We start from the raw sequence: 19,962 nt of genomic DNA on the forward strand, positions 1-19,962 counted from the left end.
AAGAAGCTTTCATTTACTCATTTGGAAATTAAAACCATAATTTCAAATTTCTTATTCAGCTCACAGAAATCATATTTTTGACAAATAGAGGAAATTAAAACATATCCCCATATGCTGAACCTTTTACAAGGATTTTACTCATTCTCTCATTGATAAATCTTCACTGACAGCTCTGCAAGGTAGATGTTATTTTCATTTTACATATGGAGAAACAGGGATTGATTAAATGGCTTTCTATCCTATGAAATAAAACTTGACCTACATGTATAACATATTAAGAATGTGTAAAGTTAGAGTATAGGAGAAGATAACGAAGGAATTATGGTATACTCAATTATTTTGAGTACGTTTCCTGAGGCTGGCATGCATCTCAACTCATCACCAAGGTCTGGATGCTTCCATTTATTGTGACGTACCATGTCTAAGGGCAGCACCTTAAGGGTCTTACTTTTTCATGCTGGGAGAGCATAGAAGGGACAAGGGCACCCTCTGCTCTTCTCCCTGGCCAGAACATGGGGCTATACCATTATCCATAACTCATTATGTACGGCAGGAAAAATTCGTCACTGACCCTGGTGTAGGGACACCTCACTCTAAGCCACATGAAGCAGACCATCATCAATGTTCAGTGCCTCAGTGACAAATGTATAGAATAAGGAAGAAGAAAGGGAAAGGTTTTTAATTCTACAGAATAAACAGTTACTGACTACCCCTACCTGAGAGGCACTAGCTAAACCCAGGGCTGTAGTAGTTGCACTCAGGGGCTCTTCACAGCCTTCCCTGGCCACAGAGACCCCACATCCCAGACGATACAATTTCCACCAGCCTTGTTCCATCTTTCAAACACTCTGGCTTGCTTTGGCCCCATGGCCTTTGCACCTGCTCCTTCTAAACTTTGCTTGGAACACTTAATCCCTAGGTCTGCATGTGGCTTGCGTTGTTATATCTTTCAAATTATGGCACAAAATGTCATCTCCTCCCTCAGGCCACCACACTGCCCCGAGAGCTGGGTGGTGGCCCACCCCCTCAGCTCTTCAGCTTCATCCTATTCCCCTATTAGATCTCCTTCATGGCATTACAGGCTATCAGAGCTGACCTTTTTGTCTGTTATTTCTTTTTTTTTTTTTTTTTTTTTTTTTTTTTTTTTGTTTTTTTTTTTTTTTTTTTTTTTTTTTTTTTTTTTTTTTTGTCTGCATATATTGTTCACCACTATATCTTTAATGCCTAGCATGCCCCCCTTAAGGATGTGCGTGGTGTGCCTAAGGTGAAGATGAAACTCGGAGGGAGTGGGAGAACATGAGCGGGCACTGTGTGTGCTGCTGCTGCACCACAGTGGTAGAGTCACCAGGTGGAAAGATAAGGCTGGCAAAGCTCTGAACTCAAGAAGCTGGAAACAGATAAGGGAAATTCTGAGAGCTGACCGACAAGACAAAAAAGCTATGGGCAGAGAGTAATGGGACATGGGGCTTGGGGGAAAACAGGCAGAGAGACGGCAACGTGGAAGGAGAGGAGAGCTAAGCTGCTCCTGGGAGAACGCAGGGGGGATGTGGGGTCTCCTTCCAGGCATGGGTGGCAGGGCCCAGGCACCAAGGTAGGAAAGGTCGGTCAGATACAGGGGGCTGCAAGCAGGGTGGTGTTACTGACATGTAATGAAGGAGTGGGGAATGGTGGAGATGAAATAAGCCATTCATTTGCTCTCTCACTTCTCCAGCATACAGTCACAGAATACCGACAGAGAGCCATGATGAGCGCTCCAGCCTGTGGGCTGTACTGGTCAGCCTGTGTGTGGACATATCCCGCTGACAGTGGTATGAATAGTGATCTTTGGGGGCCAGTCTAGGACTGGTGACTCCGATCAGGAGGCTCCATATTGGCAGGGTAAGCTGTGTGAGGGATGGACTTGGGTAGTGGGTGGGACAGACCATGGGCATTCAATGGGCATTAAGGAAGTACAGCTGGCAGGACTCAAAGCCAGAAACAACAATGGGGTAAGGAGAAGGAGGAAAGTCAGTGATGTCTCAGAAGACGGGGTGGGAAAAGGAGCAGGGCTGGACAGCTCACAAGAGTTGGTGAGTATGGCTATGGCTTAGAACCACCTCCCCCAACCACCCCATGCCCACCATAAACAAACCAGCCAAGCAAGGCCTCGCTGAGTGGAATGCTCTGCACATTCAAGGGCACACCTAGGTCACCTTTGCAGGGCATTTCTGAAGGGTTCTTACAAGAGAGGTGGCACTGGCTTTACGTGGAGCCCGTAAAGCAGGAAGCCCTGCCAGGGCTTGCACTCTCCGCTACCCAAAAAGCAGGCGGAGGCTCAGCTGGCGGTGGGGCCGATGACCCCACTGCCTCCTCTTTCTCCATGTCTCTCCCTCCTGGCAGAACCCCAAAGCCTCCTAGAATCCCCTGTTCTCATAGTGGTGGCTGTTCTTCTTGTTCCTTGTAGCAACTCTTTCCCTTCCAGTCCTCAGTTCTTTGATTTATGTGCTATGTCCTTAGGTAAAACAACCCAGTTGCCACAGCAACATGGGAACTGGAGGGAGGCAGGGGAAGAGGGAAGTGGGGAGGGAGGTGTCCTCAGAGACCAGGACTTAAGTCAATGAGTTTCCTGTTATTAATAATGGTTAAAGACCCAACAACTTGGCTGCATCCTGATCCCTCTGCTTTCTTAGCAATTCAAGCTGGAGCCAGTTCTTTGACGTTCCTCAGTCCTCTTCCCTTTTACTGCTATCCAGAGGCGGGAGGATTCAGCAGGACAGTCTCTATGCTGTGCTGGGATAGCGGACAGAGGAAGAGCTCAGTATGTGGTAACCACATTGTTTTTCTGGTATCTTATATTTTCCCCCCAAATTATGAAAAGTTGCAGAAAGATTATCTATCCTTCTACTCTGTTAGCATTTTCTATCTCTTTTCTGTATTATACAGAGATACACATATACAGTCATGTACCTCCTAACAATGTTTTTGGAAACATTTGGTAAGCACTGCAGATATAACACTAGTCCCATAAGCTTATAGTGCCATATTTTTACTGTACCTTTTCTATGTCCAGACATGTTTAGAGACCCAAGTACTCACAATTGTGTTCCAATTCAATATTCAGTTCCTACAGTATTCAGTACAGTAGTGTGCTGTATAGGTTTATAACCTCAGAGCAACAAGCCATCCCACAAAGTCCAGAAACCATCCAGGTTTCTGTAATACTCTTAATGATATTCACACAAAAATGCAATCACCTAGTGACACTTTCTTAGAATGTATCCCCATCACTATGTGATGCATGACTCTGTGTGTCTGTGTGTGTCTATCTCCTTCAATCTAACACACCACTGAGTTATTAATAGTTTTTCCATGGAAGGAATAGAGATGGGGGAACCGCCTTACATTAACTATATACCTCTAGATTTAAGAAAAATTAAAAATTTAAAAACAGATCTTAGAATTGAAAAAGGGTATTTAAAAATGAATTGGGATCTACATTGATATACAATTTATAGCCAACTTGTTTTCACTTTAATAAATTATATGTAAATATTTCTCCAAGGCTTTGGGAGTCAGGAGGTGTCCTACACACCTCAGTTGTGCAAAACTCCACACATGTGGCCAGAGTGTTCTGGGTTTGGCTTTGGCAAGCTCCTTTGGTCCCTAGTCAGCTCATCCACCTCATTTGTGAAGTGGAGGTGGCACTGACACTTCCCCTCACAGGGCAGCTCTGAGGATTAAATCTGCTGACAAAGGTCAGCGGTCAGCACCCTGCTCTGGCTGGAGGGGCACTCTTCTGTGATACTGTGGTTGGATAATTTGTCCATTCCTCATCACAGGGATCAGCAGCAAGTGTTTTTCCAGCTCCCATAATACAACAACCACCCCCACCTCCACTCCCAGGTGTTGTGGAGGAGAAATGGGGGAGGATGAAGCAATGGGGGTGGTCAGAGGGTGTACTTGGGGAACAGGAGGCATTGAGTTTGGTCAGGCAGGGGCCAGACGCCAAGCCAAGGGTGGGAGACAGCACTGGCTGGTCATCCTATGCGCAGAAGCAGATAATACACAAAGGGTGGAACAGCGACTGTTGCTGGCCTGATGGCGACTGTCCCAGGCGTCAGCTGTAAGTGCCGTTGCTATTATAGCTGCGTGTGGCAGCAGCACAGAAGGGCACGCAGCAGCCTGAATGCTGGTGTTAGGTGGATGGATGGTTCAGGGGTTGAACTTTGGTTCAGTGAGGTGGTCATTCTAGGGCCTTGAATGCTCCTGCACCTGTTTCTCCACCAGTAAACTGAGGACACTTACCCCTGAACTAAAAACTTACATAAAACCCTCAGCACAGCGCGTGGCAGAGACCAGGCACTCACTGGTTCCCTAAGGGTGATAATGGCAATGCTATTTATTACCACCATTTCCAAGCAGGACCCAGGAAAGGACCCAGCAGGATTTGAGCTTTGGCTTAGAGGCAGCCTAACAGCACATGTGAAAGCTCAAGCTTGTCTTTAATGCCGCACAGATCTGCTTTTATTGCTGGTTCCATCACTTACACCTGTGTGGCCTCAGGCTTGTGACCTAATTTCTCTGGGCCTTGATTTCCTCTGGTATAAAACAGAAATTGCAACATCTATCTTGCAGAGCTGTCTTGAAGATTAACAAAAGTATTTAGAGTTCGCCATTACTCCGACCTAGTGTGAGTGCCCAGGGAATGGCAGTTCTTCTTCTCATTAACAGAACAAAGAGAGAAAGATGTCCTTAAAGTGCCCAAGATTCAGTCAGATGGTAAACACTGAGGGGCCTAAATAGAAGCTGTGGAGGTCTCTCCCAGGCCTGCTGAAGAGGCCACAGCACGAGACCCCACTCTCTTGTCACTCGCACCAACAGGTGACAGGTGTCCTCTTTGCAGCAGGAGCTTCCCAGCCACCAGAGGAACCCATCTGGCCACTGGTCCAGGAACCTCGAGACACTGGTGGCTGGGCTGCAGCTGCCAGCAGGGGAGCAGCCGTCGGTGCCCCTCCCGGGAGCCTCGCAGCACATGCAATGGGAATCACAATCCTTCTATCATTTGGGGGATAAAAAAGATGGGGCTAATTCAAACTCAAACTGTTAAATGCCTCAGATATGGCTTAATGTCCAATCAGCACCACAAACTGGTAATACCTTCAGAGTTACTCCTATCACATTGATGGCCTCTTTCACCTGAGGGTGGCTTGTACACTGTGCAAGCTCTTCACATATCCAGACCCCAAGGGAGCAAACAGCAATGCATCTTTTTAAAAAGAAGAAAACAGAGGAAAACTCTCATGAAACTTAATAAACTTTCTCGATATTTTCAAATAACAAAACACTTTAAATCTATTTATACAAAATAGCAAAAATTGTAGATTTATTAGCAGAATGTCTTCTTGAAAGGAAAGATAAAGAATCCTCAATAGGCCAATTTTCAGGACAAATAGAAATATTGATAATGGTTTAGTACTTAAATATTTAATTGAATGGTATATTTTCTGTTAATTGTCACAGCCCATGTACCACTTAGTTTTGATTTGTTTTTGTTTTTGTTTTGAGACAGTCTCGCTTTGTCACCTAGGCTGGAGTGCAGTGGTGCGATCTCAGTTCACTGCAACCTCCACCTCCCGGGTTCCAGCAATTCTCCTGCCTCAGCCTCCCGAGTAGCTGGGACCACAGGCGCCCACCACCACAAAATAATTTTTGTATTTTCAGTAGAGACAGGGTTTCACCATGTTGGTCAGGCTGGTCTCAAACCCCTGACCTCGTGATCCACCCACCTTGGCCTCCCAAAGTGCTGGGATTACAAGCGTGAGCCACTGTGCCCAGCTTATCTAGTTTTGTTGAAACTAATAGGTTATTACATTTTACTGTTTCAAGATATTTTTGAGGAAGAATAAAAAACATAAATCTGAGGAAACTGCCAAAAATGGAGTTTGTAATTGTTTTCTTTACAGTAATATGCACAATACCTACCACAAACATAAAACAAATGCTATATTTTATTTTAAAGTATATTTAAATACAACTTTCAAAATAAATTTCACTGTTAATTCCTCTAAACAATGTGCTAGGACCAGATACTCTTTACAGAAAGCTGACCATGCCATATGCATTTCTATTCTGTTTTTAACTCCACAGAAATTTGGCTTTCTGAACTAAAAAGAGAGGAAGAAGAATTGCCAAGACTTTATGATTTAGATGCAGTAGGTGTAGGAAAAAGAAGAAATCAAGGGTTTTCTCTAAATTTCTTAACTGAAAACCTGGGGGAATGGTGGGGCCATGTGGTGAGATGAAATCTGAGGGACAGTCAGCTCGGAGGCGGGGTAGGGGGGTCAGAAGCAGACTCAAGGGTGCAGTTATAGTTGTGTTAAAACATTCAAGTTGAGATGTCAAGTAGGCAGTTTAATATATAAGTCTGAGTATAAAAGGGGCTCAATGAAGAGGCAGATAAATAAATCAGAGGGAAGATGGTATTTAAAGGCTGATCAGAATAAGAGTACCCAGGAAGTCATACAGAGAATAGGCCCAGCCCTAAACCCTGAGTCACTCTAACATTCATCAGAGGTTAGGTAGAGGAGGAAAGGTCAGCAAAGGGGACAGAAAGGAGAAAGTTCAGTGAGGTAGGAGCAAAATCAGGGAATTATGTTCTGAGGAACACGCACTGTTCAGGAAGAGAGTAACGAGAGACTAACTGCAGGCTTGGTAAGTATGCGTGTTCAAATATCTAGTATAACCTCTAAAAGAAGGAAAGGGAGCCTACGATTTAAAAACAATTGAGGTAATAAATAGAATGGAGAAAAATCCAAAAAAAAAAAAAAAAAAAAAAAAAAAAGAAGAAGAAAGAAAAACAGGGGATGGGGAAATGAAGGCAAGATAAAGGAGAAATAAAAGAAGTACCTTATTTTTAATTGGATCTTTCTTTCCTATTAAAAATAAAGTATAACATATGATAAAAGAAGTATATCCAAACAGATCAGTAATTATAACAAATGAAAATGAACCTAAAGCTTCAGTTAAAAAATAAAGATCAGATGGGATAAAATTATAAAATCTGGATATATACAGTTTTTGCAAAGATATCTAAAAGAAGAATATAAAAAGGTTAATTAAAAAGAATAGAAAGTATTACTTAAAAGTAACTAAACCAGTGGTCTTTAAGATAAAAAAAATCCTCCTTAGAAATAAAGAGTCACTAAAAAAATATAAAATATTTGATTCACTGTATAGGACAATTCTAAACTTTTATGTAACTAATCACATAGCCTCAAAATATATAAAGCAAAATTTGACAGTATATAAGGAGAAATACATAAACACACCAAAATAGCAGGAGATTATAACATTTTTCTTCCAGAAGGTGATCAAGCTGATGAAAAAAAATCAGACAGGATACAGAATATTTGAAGCCCAGGATTAAAAAAATTTAATAAACACAACTAGAACACTATGCCCAACAAAGAACAGGGCATACATTTTTTTCAAGTTTATATGAGATATTGACAAAAACTGACTACCTAGTAGGTCATTAAGCAAATTTCAACAATTTCAGACTGTTGTAAGACATTTTGATCCATAATGCAATTAACTAAGACATCAGTAACAAAAAGATACCTATAGAATTCAGACAAAGTAGTAACTAGCAATAAACATGTAGTCTTAAATGTTTATCTCTGTAAAGGAGAAATTAATATACTAAATATATAACCTTAAAGGTAAGAAAATAATATATAACCTTAAAGGTAAGATTGTAAAGAAAACAAAAGGAAGGATAGAAAAGAGCAGAGAGTGGGAAATAAAAGCAAATATACAACAGAGAAGTTGAACAAAGACCAAAGGCTAGTCTTTGAAAAGACTAATAAAATTGACAAATCTTTAGCAAGACTACTTCAGAAAATCAGAGGATACAAAAAACGTGTCAGAGATTTAAAAAGTGGATGTAACCATAGAAGTGAAAGAGATAAAATATAATAGAGATAACTCATATACCAGTATATTTTAAAATTTAGGTGAAATGGGCTAATTCCTAGAAAAGTTTGGTTCATCAATACTGTCAAAAAAGAAAAAAAAAAAAAAAAAAAGAAGAAGGAAACCTTAATAGTCCTAAAATCACTGAAGAGAATGAGTCAGTGGTTAATCTTCTCATCAAGAAAATATTAGACCTAGGTAGTTTTACCACCAAGGTCTACTAAATACACAAGAATATTAATTCTAATTCTGTAAAAACTCTTTCCAGTGAAAGAAAATGAAATAGTACTTAACTCATTTTGTGAGACTTTATAACCTTATAATTAAACCTGATAAGCGAAGGATGGGGAAGGAATATTACAGGCCATCAATATAAAAGCAATTTTCCTGAACAAAATATTAGCCAAACCAGGTCTGGTATCACATAAACCAAGTTGAGGTTATCCAAAAATGCAATGTTAGCTTAATATTTGCAAATTATTATCAGTTTAGCTTCTGGTAACAGCAGACTAGGAAATTTGGACTAACCCATCTACTGAAGATAACCAAAGAAATTATACAAAATACAAGAGAAAAAAACCCTTAAAATCATCAAATGGCTGATAAGGCAGTGAGGAATGATGGGCTGTTGTCTTGGAATGAGGCTACAGAGGGAGCAGAACATGAACCGTTCCTAGGAGGGAGTAAGAGGCTGAGCTGGGCTTCTGGTGACCTTATGGGGTTTGAAATTGAGGATCGGAGACAGGTGTTCCCCTCCATCAGCATTCCCAGCTTTGGTCTTCACCTTGGGAGGAGAGGCAGAAACTTTTTATCACATAAGTGGCTCAGAAAACCTCATGTATCTTGGTCATAGGTTGCTGGCTACCTCAGATGCCTGGCAGAAGCAGCCAAAATGTTTCCAGACACTGCCAAATGTCTCCTGGGGTAAAAGATCGTCACTGGTTGAGAGTCACTACCCTACACATACACCAACTATTTATATTTATATATTTATATTTCTATAAATATTTGGTTTATATTTTCATTTTCTTTCTTCTTGAAAATTAATTAGAGGATACATGATTATATTTGTAATCTTGCTTTTTCTCACACAAAATAGTGTATTATGTATACTCTTCTGCACTTTACAATTTTTACTTAATAATGATACCTTTTTAAATAATCATGCAAAGCATCTTCCTGGCATCATTCTTCCTATACTTTTCAGTCTGTATAAGAGCTATGTGAAAGAATAAGTGTTTTCTTTTGTAACATTAACTACTTACACATAAATGTGTATCTTAAAATTCTAAAATAGTTTACCTCTTATTCAACATTTACCTTGCATATTCATTTGGTTCTTCTGTGGCATTCTTCAGTAAAATATTTATGAGGTAATGCTAAAAACACAAAATTAAGTAAAATAAAAACTTTTTGTCATAGTTGGTTTCCCACATGTTCTGACCATGTTCCAGGCAGCCAGGAACTACTGAAGTTCAACCAGGGAGCTCAGAGAGCTCATCTATGAGTGAGAGCCTGAGGCGAGAAGAACACTGGGCTCGGGGGAGTGGGTGGTGGAGGATGGGAGTCTCCACAGGGCCTCCCTAAGCCATTCAGCCCGTGGGAGTGGAGCGCTTCTGGTATAAAGCAAATGAGACTTCCAGATAGGAAAATCTCGGTTTTCTTTTACTTTAATTGAATTAAATGTTGTACATTGAATTATATACTGTAATTATGTTTTATAGTTTGATTGATTCTGGGATTCTAAAAGCATTTTTGTTTACCTCAAAGTCAGCTGAGGAGAGAACAAATGCTTACTTTTATTTGCCAATAAATAATTTAGAATCTCAAATTATTAGTAATATTTAATCAGGCCAACAATGTGATTGAGTATTTAGCTTACTTCCATTATTTCTTATAAATTAACTTGATGCACTAATGCAGTTAATTAAGTTAATAAAATTATTACCAAAGGCAATTCACTACATAATTATGATCCCTAGGCCCAATAAACAGGTATAACAAAAAACACCTGCTTTAGCTATAGCTATAAGGTCTAACTGCAATATGCTCTGAATTTAACGTATGTATAGCCCACGAATAGCCTTCTAAAAACACCTACTGAAACATTTAAAAGATACAACAAAATTTCAGGAATACGCAGATTAATATATACTAATGGAAGAGATAATCATACAGCCAGAATTATAAAAAGTGCTAAACTTGAGATACAGTCAAATGCATTATGTACCTTGACATCTTCAGTTCCTGTAATGGCCTCATTTACTTCTGGCACTGACTGCAGTAAAGGAATCTCCTGGTAGGTATTTGGAAAGCAGACCAGAGAGCCAAGGACAGTGACAGCCTCTGAACGAGGCGCCTGCACATAAGGAAGAGAAGCACACACATTTCCCTTTTTGTAAGTTAGAAACATTAAATAAGTGACGTTTTATTCTTCATCCTAGATAAAAAATACCAAACTTGGTCGAGTTATTCTCTTCCGGGTGAATATTTAAGCAAAAGAGGTTTGCCCAAACGGAAAAACAAATTTCTAAGGAATGGAAAATATCACTATACTTGGAGGTAAACAAGTGTTGTGGAAACTGATGTGCAGATTCATTCAGAATTAGAAAGGCCAATGACTCTGTCATGACTGTTTACATTGTTTTACTGCTAATGTTCTCAACAAAGCAGGGTAAAGGATATCAACTTAGTATCATTTTGCTGCTAAGAACAATTAAGGAGAATTCATAGAGAAGTAGAGATGGAGGTAACTATCAGAGGGTAGAAAGAGAAGACAAGCTATCACATTTCCTGTCTATCACCAAGAACTACTTTATGAAACAACATATGATGAGATACTATATCACTATATCTAGTGAGATACTTTTCTCTTATTTGCCCAGTGTTAGAATTAGGTATATATTTAAAAAGGCACGTCCAGGTGCAGTGGCTCACACCTGTAATCCCAGCACTTTGGGAGACCGAGGCGGGCGGATCACCTGAGGTCAGGAGTTCAAGACCAGCCTGGCCAACATGGTGAAATCTCATCTCTACTAAAAATACAAAAACTAGCCAGTTAGCCAGGCGTGGTGGTGGGCAGCTGTAATCCCAGCTACTCAGGAGGCTGAGGCAGGAGACTTGCTTGAACCCAGGAGATGGAGGTTGCAGGAGATGGAGGTTGCACCAAATGGTGCCACTGCACTCCAGCGTAGGCAACAGAGTGAGACTCCGTCTCAAAAAAAAGAAAAAAGGCATTTCACTAGATTTCAATTCAGTCAACAACAGCAGCTGTGGTTAGCCAAGAATAGGGGATTACACAGGTCTGTCATCAGTCTACTTACCTATCTGTCCATCTATCTGTCTACTATTATGTAATAATTAAAACAATGAAAGCTCACATTTAAGGAGTTCTCACTCTGTGGTAGGCACTCTTCTAAGTGCTGTACAGACATTTCCTCATAAAGTCCCCTCACCAAGCCAATGAAGGAGAGGCTATTGTTTTCATTTTCCAGTGAGAAAACTGACACTCAAAGAAGTTAAGTAGCTTTTCAATGCCATATGGCTCCTAAGTGATCACCCTGGATTTGAACTGAGGCCATCTAGCCCCAGGTCCAGACTGAGCCTATAGTTAAGCACTTAGGCTATAAAATTAGAGAGTTTTACTCTCTCAGAGAGATGAGGCACGGTATGTGAGGTAGGGGAGGAGAGGCAAATAACAGCTATACACAATTCAGTGAAGCACCTGCTAGGAGAGCAACATAGCACGGGAGCCCAGTCCTTCATTTTTTACCTAGCTTGGTTCCCGTAAGTACACAGGTAAATAAAAGGCAATATAAAGCGCGGCAGAGCTATTCTATGGGATGAGGCAAGGACTGGTTCTGCTCAGGATGTTTAAGAAACCTAAAACAAACTGCTGCTAAGGGCCACAGAGGGGAGTAGAAATCAGGCAGGCTGGTGGTGGGTGAGGGAGCCAGCTGAGTAGGGAAGAGGCAGGTGCCCATGAGACGGGAGGCTGAAAGGGTCAGAAGCAGTTGTCTCCAAAGTATGTTCCACTAGGGCCACAGCAACTGTGAAAGGGCAAAAATAAAGACTCCCAGGAAAAAGACGTTGCAGAGACATTTGTCTAAGCACAATTAAATAGAAGCGTTTAACGTGTTACTGTACGCTGTGAATTTCCAAGTGAAGAAGTGTATTTCCCAAAATTACTTGACTATGAACCTGGCTTTCTTCCTTCCCTTTCCCCCAGAGTATCTGGGGAGATTACTGTTCTGAAGAAGACTTTTTGAAATGCTTGTCCTGAGGTTAGGAGAGAAAAGTCTGGGATGACAACTCAGATGTGTTCAGAGGAACTGAATGCATGCGTCTTTGTGGAGTGCACAGAGAGAGAAGTGATGACAGAGGTCGGAGCCCTGAGGACGTAGAGACAGACAACAGGAAGAATATCATTACCAACCCACAGAAGTCCTCTTTGTGCCCCTCCCATGATAGCCTCCCCTCCCCCAAAGTAACCGCATTCTGCTGTAACACCACAGATTGGTTGTGTCTGGTTTTTCAATTAAATAAATGAAATTAGAGTATATGTTCTTTTGTGTCTGACTTCTTTCATTCATTATGTTATGTAACCGATCCTGTGTTTTCATTGTATATAATAATCCATCTTATGTACACACCATAATTTATCTGTTTCTATTGCTGATGGGCATTTGGATTGGCTCTAGGTTTTGGCCGTTACAAATAATGTTGCTGCGCACAAGCTTCTCCTCATCTCTTGGTGACTTGGGCAAGCCATCTGTGCATCTCCCTCCCCTACTGCCTCAGTGGGGCAGACCTACCTAGCAGGGGTACTTCAAACTGGTAATTACCTTGTGCTAACTGAAAATTCTGACTGAGCAAGTATGCTCCAGCCCAAACACCTTTCATCAGTTCCTCTACAATTTTAACCTCAAGTTTAAACAAGAAAGTACTAACACTCAGAGTGTGGTTCCTTCATGTAACTCTTAGATTCACATTCTCATTCATATTCTCTCTCTTTTAAAAAAACATTTTGGAAGGCTACTTTATTAATTTTGTGTTGATTCTTTTTTTCAACTTTACTAAAGTATAATGAATAAAAATTTATATATTTAAAGTATATACAACATAATATTTTGATATACATATACATATACATAGTGAAATGATTACCACAAACAAGTGAATTAATATATCACCTCATATAGTTAGTTCCTTTATGCGTGAGTTGTGAACATTTAAGATCTACTCTCTTAGAAAATTTCAAGTTTATAATATAGTATTATTAACTATAGTGACCACACTGAGATCTCCAGAACTCATTCATTCGGCATAACTGAAACTTTTGACCACTGAGAAACATCACCCCATCTCCCCCCACCCCAACCACAGCCCCTGGGAACCACCATTCTACTCTCTGCTTCTAGGAGTTGGACTTTTTTAGATTCCACATATAAGTGACACCACACAGTATTTGTCTTTCTGAGTTTGGCTTCTTTCATTTGGAAAAATGGTTCATTCAAGCTGTTGCAAACAACAGAATTTCCTTTGTTTTTTGAAGGCTGAATAATATTCCACTGGAGATATGTACATTTCCTTTATCCATTCATCTGTCAATAGACATTTAAGTTGCTTTCATATCTCGGCTATTGTGAATGCTGCTACACTGAACATGAGAGTGCAGATATTTCTTCAACATACTGATTTCAATTCCTTTGGATATATACCCAGAAGTGGGATTGCTGGGTCATATGGTAGTTCTATTTTCAACTTTCTGAGAAACCTCCATACTGTTTTCCATAATGGCTGTACCAATTTACCTTCCCACCGAAAGTGTACAAGGGGATGAAAATGTGTAGAAAAAATGGTATGATTAGCATACCCAGTACCCAACCATTTACTAACCCAAACACTCATGTGCAATATTTGAAAACAGAATTAAAAAGCAATTCATGGCTGTAACATTTATTCCTACTATCATACCTCAGGCAGATAGTAAAGAAAAATGTATATAATATTATGTAACATTGATATATGTGTTAAAGACCAAGCAAATTCGATGCCTTTAAAAGGCTTAAAAGATAAGGCACTCATGTCTCTTTTATTGTAGTTTCAAAGAACATAACACTTTTTTCTTTATTGCAAGCTGGTTTTGTATTTCATCCTTTCTGAATTTTTTGAAGCACATTCCTGGTTTATATTTCAGTACTTTCTTCCCTCCACATTTTCTAGTTTGTGTTTTTCCAGGTTCTGGTTATTTCTTGGTTATTTATTTTCCTACCTTGGCAACACTTTTTTATGTGAATTTGACCTTTACATTTATCTTTATACCATCTTTGATTTGAGTAGTCTCTATTGTGTTGATTCTTTCTTTCCAGCTTTACTAAAGTATAATTAATAAAAATTTATGGGCCGGGCGTGGTGGCTCACACCTGTAATCCCAGCACTTTGGGAGGCCGAGGTGGGTGGATCAGGAGGTCAGGGGTTCGAGACCAGCCTGACCAACATGGTAAAACCCCATCTCTACTAAAAATATAAAAATTAGCTTGGCCTGGTGGCGGGCACCTGTAATCCCAGCTACACAGGAGGCTGAGGCAGGATAATTGCTTGAACCCAGGAGGCGGAGGTTGCAGTGAGCCGAGATTGTGCCACTGCACTCCAGCCTGGGCAAAAGAGTGAGACTCCACCTTAAAAAAAAAAAAATTATATATTTAAAGTATATACAACGTAATATTTTGATATACATATTGTTTTAATATACATATTGATCCCTATCAATAGGTTTTTAACTTGTGTCTTTGGGGATGTGTTGGTTGTGATGTCAAATCTCATCCTAGTTTTTTCTGTCAGAGGCCTCAAATAAGGAAGAATCACTGTTTTGGTAAGTGGTGATCACAGAGGGAATGGAGCAATAAATGGACATTATATATTGCAATCTAGGCAATATATAATGAATTCAAATAAAAGGAGAATTTTTTTTTTAACGTGTACAAGAGTTCTCTTTCCTCCACATCCTTGCCAACACTTATCTTTTGTCTTTTTGGTGAAAGCCATCCTAACAGGGAGGTAATTATCTCATTGTGATCTTAATTTGCATTTCCCTGGTGATCTTGAGCATTTTTCATATACAGCAGTTCCCTCTTTTTTAAAGGGGATACATTCTAAGACCCCTCAGTGGATGACTGAAACTGTGGATAGTACCAAACCCTATATATACTATTGTTTTTGCAATACATACATATCTTTGAAAAAATTTTAATTTATAAATTAAGCACAGTAAGAGATTAGCAATAACAGCTAATAACGAAATAGAACAATAATAACAATATGACAGCATCACTACTCCTGCGCTTTGGGGCTATTATGTAAAATAAAGATTACCTGAACACAAGGACTGTGATATCACAGCAGTCCACCTGGTAACAGATATGGCCACTAAGTGACTAATGGGTGCGTAGCAGATACCACGTGGATCCACTGGACAAAGCAATGATCCATGTCCCGGACAAGATGGGCCAGGACAGCTCAAGGTTTCATCATGCTACTCAGAATGGTGTGCAATTTAAAACTCTGAATTATTTCTAGAACCTTCCATTTAATATTTTTGGACACCACTAACTGTGGTAACTGATATCAGAAAGTGAAACTGAGGATAAAATGGGGCTACTGTACTATTAGCCAAATGTATGTCTGTAAGGCTACTTTAAGGGCAATCAGGCAAGAGAAAGAATCAAAGCATATTCAAATAGGAAGAGAGGAAGTCAAATTATCTGTTTGCAGATAACATGATTGTATATTTAGAAAACCCCATCTTCTCAGCCCAAAAACTCCTTAAGCTGATAAGAAACTTCAGCAAAGTCTCAGGATACAAAATCAATGTGCAAAAATCACGAGCATTCCTATACACCAATAATAGACAAGCAGAGAGCCAAATCATGAGTGAACTCCCATTTACAACTGCTACAAAGAGAATAAAACACCTAGGAATACAATTTACAAGGGATGTGAACTGCTCAAGGAAATAAGAGAGGACACAAACAAATGGAAAAACACTCCATGCTCAAGGATAGGAAGAATCAATATCATGAAAATGGCCACACTGCCCAAAGTAATTTATAGATTCAATACTATTCCCATCAAGGTACCATTGACTTTCCTCACAGAATTAGAAAAAACTACTTTAAATTTCATATGGAACCAAAAACGAGCCCACATAGCCAAGACAATCCTAACCAAAAAGAACAAAGCTGGAGGCATCACGATACCTGACTTCAAACTCTAGTACAAGGATACAGTAACCAGAACAGCATGGCACTGGTACCAAAACAGACATATAGACCAATGGAACAAAACAGAGGCCTCAGAAATAACACTACACATCTAAAACCATCTGATCTTTGACAAATCTGACAAAAACAAGCAATGGGGAAAGGATTCCCTATTTAATAAATGGTGTTGGGAAAACTGGCTAGCCATATGCAGAAAACTGAAACTGGACTCCTTCCTTACACCTTATACAAAAATTAACTCAAGATGTATTGAAGATTTAAACATAAAACCTAAAACCATAAAAACCCTAGAAAAAAACCTAGGCAATATCATTCAGGACATAGGCATTGGTAAAGACTTCATGACCTAAACACAAAAAGCAACTGCAACAAAAGCCAAAATTGACAAATGGGACCTAATTAAATTAAAGAGCTTCTGCACAGCAAAAGAAACTATCATCAGAGTGAAGAGAAAACCTACAGAATGGGAGAAAAATTTTGCAATCTAACCATCAAAGGGCTAATATCCAGAATCTACAAGGAACTTAAAGCATTTTTTTTTAGAGGGAGTCGCGCTCTGTCACCCAGGCTGGAGTGCAGTGGCGCGATCTCGGCTCGCTGCAATCTCTGCCTCCCAGGTTCAAGCGATTCTCCTGCCTCAGCCTCCTGAATATAGCTGGGACTACAGGCGTGTGCCACTACACCCAGCTAATGTTTTTAAATTTTATTAGAGACGGGGTTTCACTGTGTTAACCGGGATGGTCTCAATCTCTTGACCTCATGATCTGCCTGCCTCAGCTTCCTAAAGTGTTGAGATTACAGGCATGAGCTACCGAGCCTGGCAGGAACTTAAACAAATTTGTAAGAAAAAAAAAAACAACCCCGTCAGAAAATTGGTGAAGATTATGAACAGATATTTCTCAAATGAAAACATTTATGTGGCCAACAAACATGAAAAAAAGCTCATCATCACTGGTCATTAGAGAAATGCAAATCAAAAAAACCACAATGAGATACCACCTCACACCAGTTAGAAGCATTAAAAAGTCAGGAGACAATAGGCCGGGCATGGTGGCTCATGCTTGTTATCCCAGCACTTTGGGAGGCCCAGGCGGGTGGATCACGAGGTCAGGAGATTGAGACCATCCTGGCTAACACGGTGAAACCCTGTCTCTACTAAAAATACCAAAACTTAGCTGGGTGTGGTGGAAGGTGCCTGTTGTCCCAGCTACTGGGTGACAGAGCAAGACTCTGTCTCAAAAGAAAAAAAAAAAGTCAGGAAACAATAGATGCTGGAGAGGATGTGGAGAAATAGGAACACTTTTACACTGTTGGTGGGAGTGTTAATTAGTTCAACCATAGTGGAAGACAGTGTGGCGATTCCAGGCTGAACTCAAACTCCTGATCTCAAGTGATTCTCCCACCTCGGCTTCCTGAGTCTCCTATAGCTGTAACTATACTTACGCCACCATGCCTGGCCTCTTCTTCTCTTTTACCTTTCTTCCCTTTTGCTCCTGTCTCTTTTCACTTCTCTTTGTTTTCTAATTTATCTTTATAAGAAAAAGTTAGTGTGTGAAAGCACCAACATGAAATACCAGCTACAGGAAGTATTTTTAAACAGTTTAATTTAAAACCAAGGGCTTGAAGTTTGAATTTACCCTGAAAAGAAGAAATAAGTAAAGTGAAAAAGTAATCACATATCAAACAAGCTTTAGGTTGTTGGATGGCCACACTGATTTCGATACCAATGCGTAGCAAATAGTAAAGCTAATTTTATTTATACCATTTGAAGAGGCAAAAATAACTCTGAATATGTAACAGCTTAAAGAGCACAAATGGAAAAGGTCCTTTCATTTTAAATGTATAACAGTATTCTCTCAAAAAGGCATTAAGATATTGCTTTGGCCATGTGCAGTGGCTCACACCTGTAATCTTAACATTTTAGAGGCTGAGGCAGGAGGATCATTTAAGGCTAGGAGTTTGAGACCAATCCGGGAAACATGGAGGGACTCCAATCTCTACAAAAAATTTAAAAATCAGCCGGGCATGGTGGTGTGTATCTGCAGTCCTAACTACTCAGGAGGCTGAGGTGGGAGGATCACTTGACCTCAGGAGTTTGAGGTTACAGTGATCTAGGCATGATAGCACCACTGCGCTTCAGCCTGGGTGGAGAATGAATGGGACCCTGTCTCTTGAAAAACAACAACAGCCGGGCGTGGTGGCTCAAGCCTGTAATCCCAGCACTTTGGGAGGCCGAGGCGGGCGGATCACAAGGTCAGGAGATCGAGACCACAGTGAAACCCCGTCTCTACTAAAAATACAAAAAATTAGCCAGGCGCGGTGGAGGGCGCCTGTAGTCCTAGCTACTCAGGAGGCTGAGGCAGGAGAATGGCGTGAACCCAGGAGGCGGAGCTTGCAGTGAGCCGAGATCGCGCCACTGCACTCCAGCCTGGGCAACAGCGTGAGACTCCGTCTCAAAAAAAAAAAAGAAAAACAACAACAAAAAAAGAAAAGAAAAGAAAAAGATACTGTCTTAGTAGTAAAGGTAAATGTAGAGAGTAAAAATAAATTTTTCTGCAGCCCTTACTGATCATTAAGTCCACTTCCAATTTTTTATTACAAAAATTCTGCCAAGGTATTCTGGCATGTTATTAAGAGAATACATATTCACTTCTAGTTAAGATTTTAGTGTTCTAACATTTTAAGAAAACATTTTCTATGAGACTTATAATAACCAAGACTTAATTTTAAAAAATCATACTGCTAATGTACATTTTAAAACTCTCTATTTTAGACATTTATGTCTGTGCCAACATTTACTGGAAAATGCTAATAATATTCTAAGAGACAAGTCCTGCTTCCGACTGTGTAAATGTGCTGAAATATTAGTGAGGATATGATTTCTCACACTTTGGCCTTTTGATGAAACGCCTTTCCAATACCAGTGTGTCATCTTATCCTACAATTTCACACATCAGCTGCCAGGGTATCTACCCTGAGAGCCCAGTTTCACATTGCACTAATGAGTCAACACCTGTTAAGAGTGGAGAAATCTGAACCTTGTTAGCGATTGTGAAGCCTCTTGGGAGCTGGGATGCTGAGCATTGTCATACTCACCGTCAACATGTCTGTGCTAAGGACCCTGGCAGCGGCTGTGATGAAGTCCCCCACCAGCATTGAGAAGCCAGGAAAACCCAGGGAGAAAAAGCGGGGTGGACAGTGCCTTATGATGGTGTTTAAGATATCCTAAAAGGGAAGATAAGAAAACACAATTGTAATGTTCAAACACAAAATTCCAAAGTAGTGTTTGTAGTGGTACATATGACCACTGTATAATAATCTAAGACAGCACAGATCACAGAAAATTTTCAATGAAAGAGATATTGGAAACTGAGCTACTCCAAGGGTTATTGTACCCATTTTAAAGGTGAGAGATTGGAGACACCAAGTTGTAAGATGAATTATGCAAAATCTAAACCATGACTCTGAGACTAGACATTTCTTCTGTCTTCCATGTAAAGGTAGGCTCCTTGGACAAGCTACAGGAGTAACGAGGTAAATATGCAATTAAAACCCTCAAATATCTATCACTAAAACAAAACAGATGTCCTGTCTTTAGCTTTCAATTTGCCACAGTTAAAGCACACAGTTACATTAAAATATCTTAAAGTAGGCAACGAGATGGACAATTTCACTCTTCAGATAGTTTTATGTGTTAAGAAATGGGAATATGGCCGGGCGCGGTGGC

At 40.1% G+C, this 19,962-nt stretch overlaps 1 protein-coding gene across 4 annotated transcripts in view; it reads right to left on the reverse strand.

The window, feature by feature from the left end:
- The window catches only part of RALGAPA2 (Ral GTPase activating protein catalytic subunit alpha 2), a 321,485-nt gene that overhangs the window by 136,857 nt on the left and 164,666 nt on the right, over nt 1-19,962 (reverse strand). For all 4 annotated transcript variants that reach the window (XM_050745426.1, XM_050745427.1, XM_050745428.1 and 1 more), the window contains 4 exons: nt 19,332-19,460; nt 10,184-10,312; nt 9,274-9,332; nt 5,137-5,245 (listed from right to left, as the gene is read on the reverse strand). In XM_050745426.1, coding sequence (XP_050601383.1) covers nt 5,137-5,245; nt 9,274-9,332; nt 10,184-10,312; nt 19,332-19,460 — 426 coding nt within the window. The remainder of the gene's footprint in view (nt 1-5,136; nt 5,246-9,273; nt 9,333-10,183; nt 10,313-19,331; nt 19,461-19,962) is intronic.

Source organism: Macaca thibetana, chromosome 10 (genome assembly GCF_024542745.1).
Source record: "Macaca thibetana thibetana isolate TM-01 chromosome 10, ASM2454274v1, whole genome shotgun sequence".
Classification (NCBI taxonomy): domain Eukaryota; kingdom Metazoa; phylum Chordata; class Mammalia; order Primates; family Cercopithecidae; genus Macaca; species Macaca thibetana.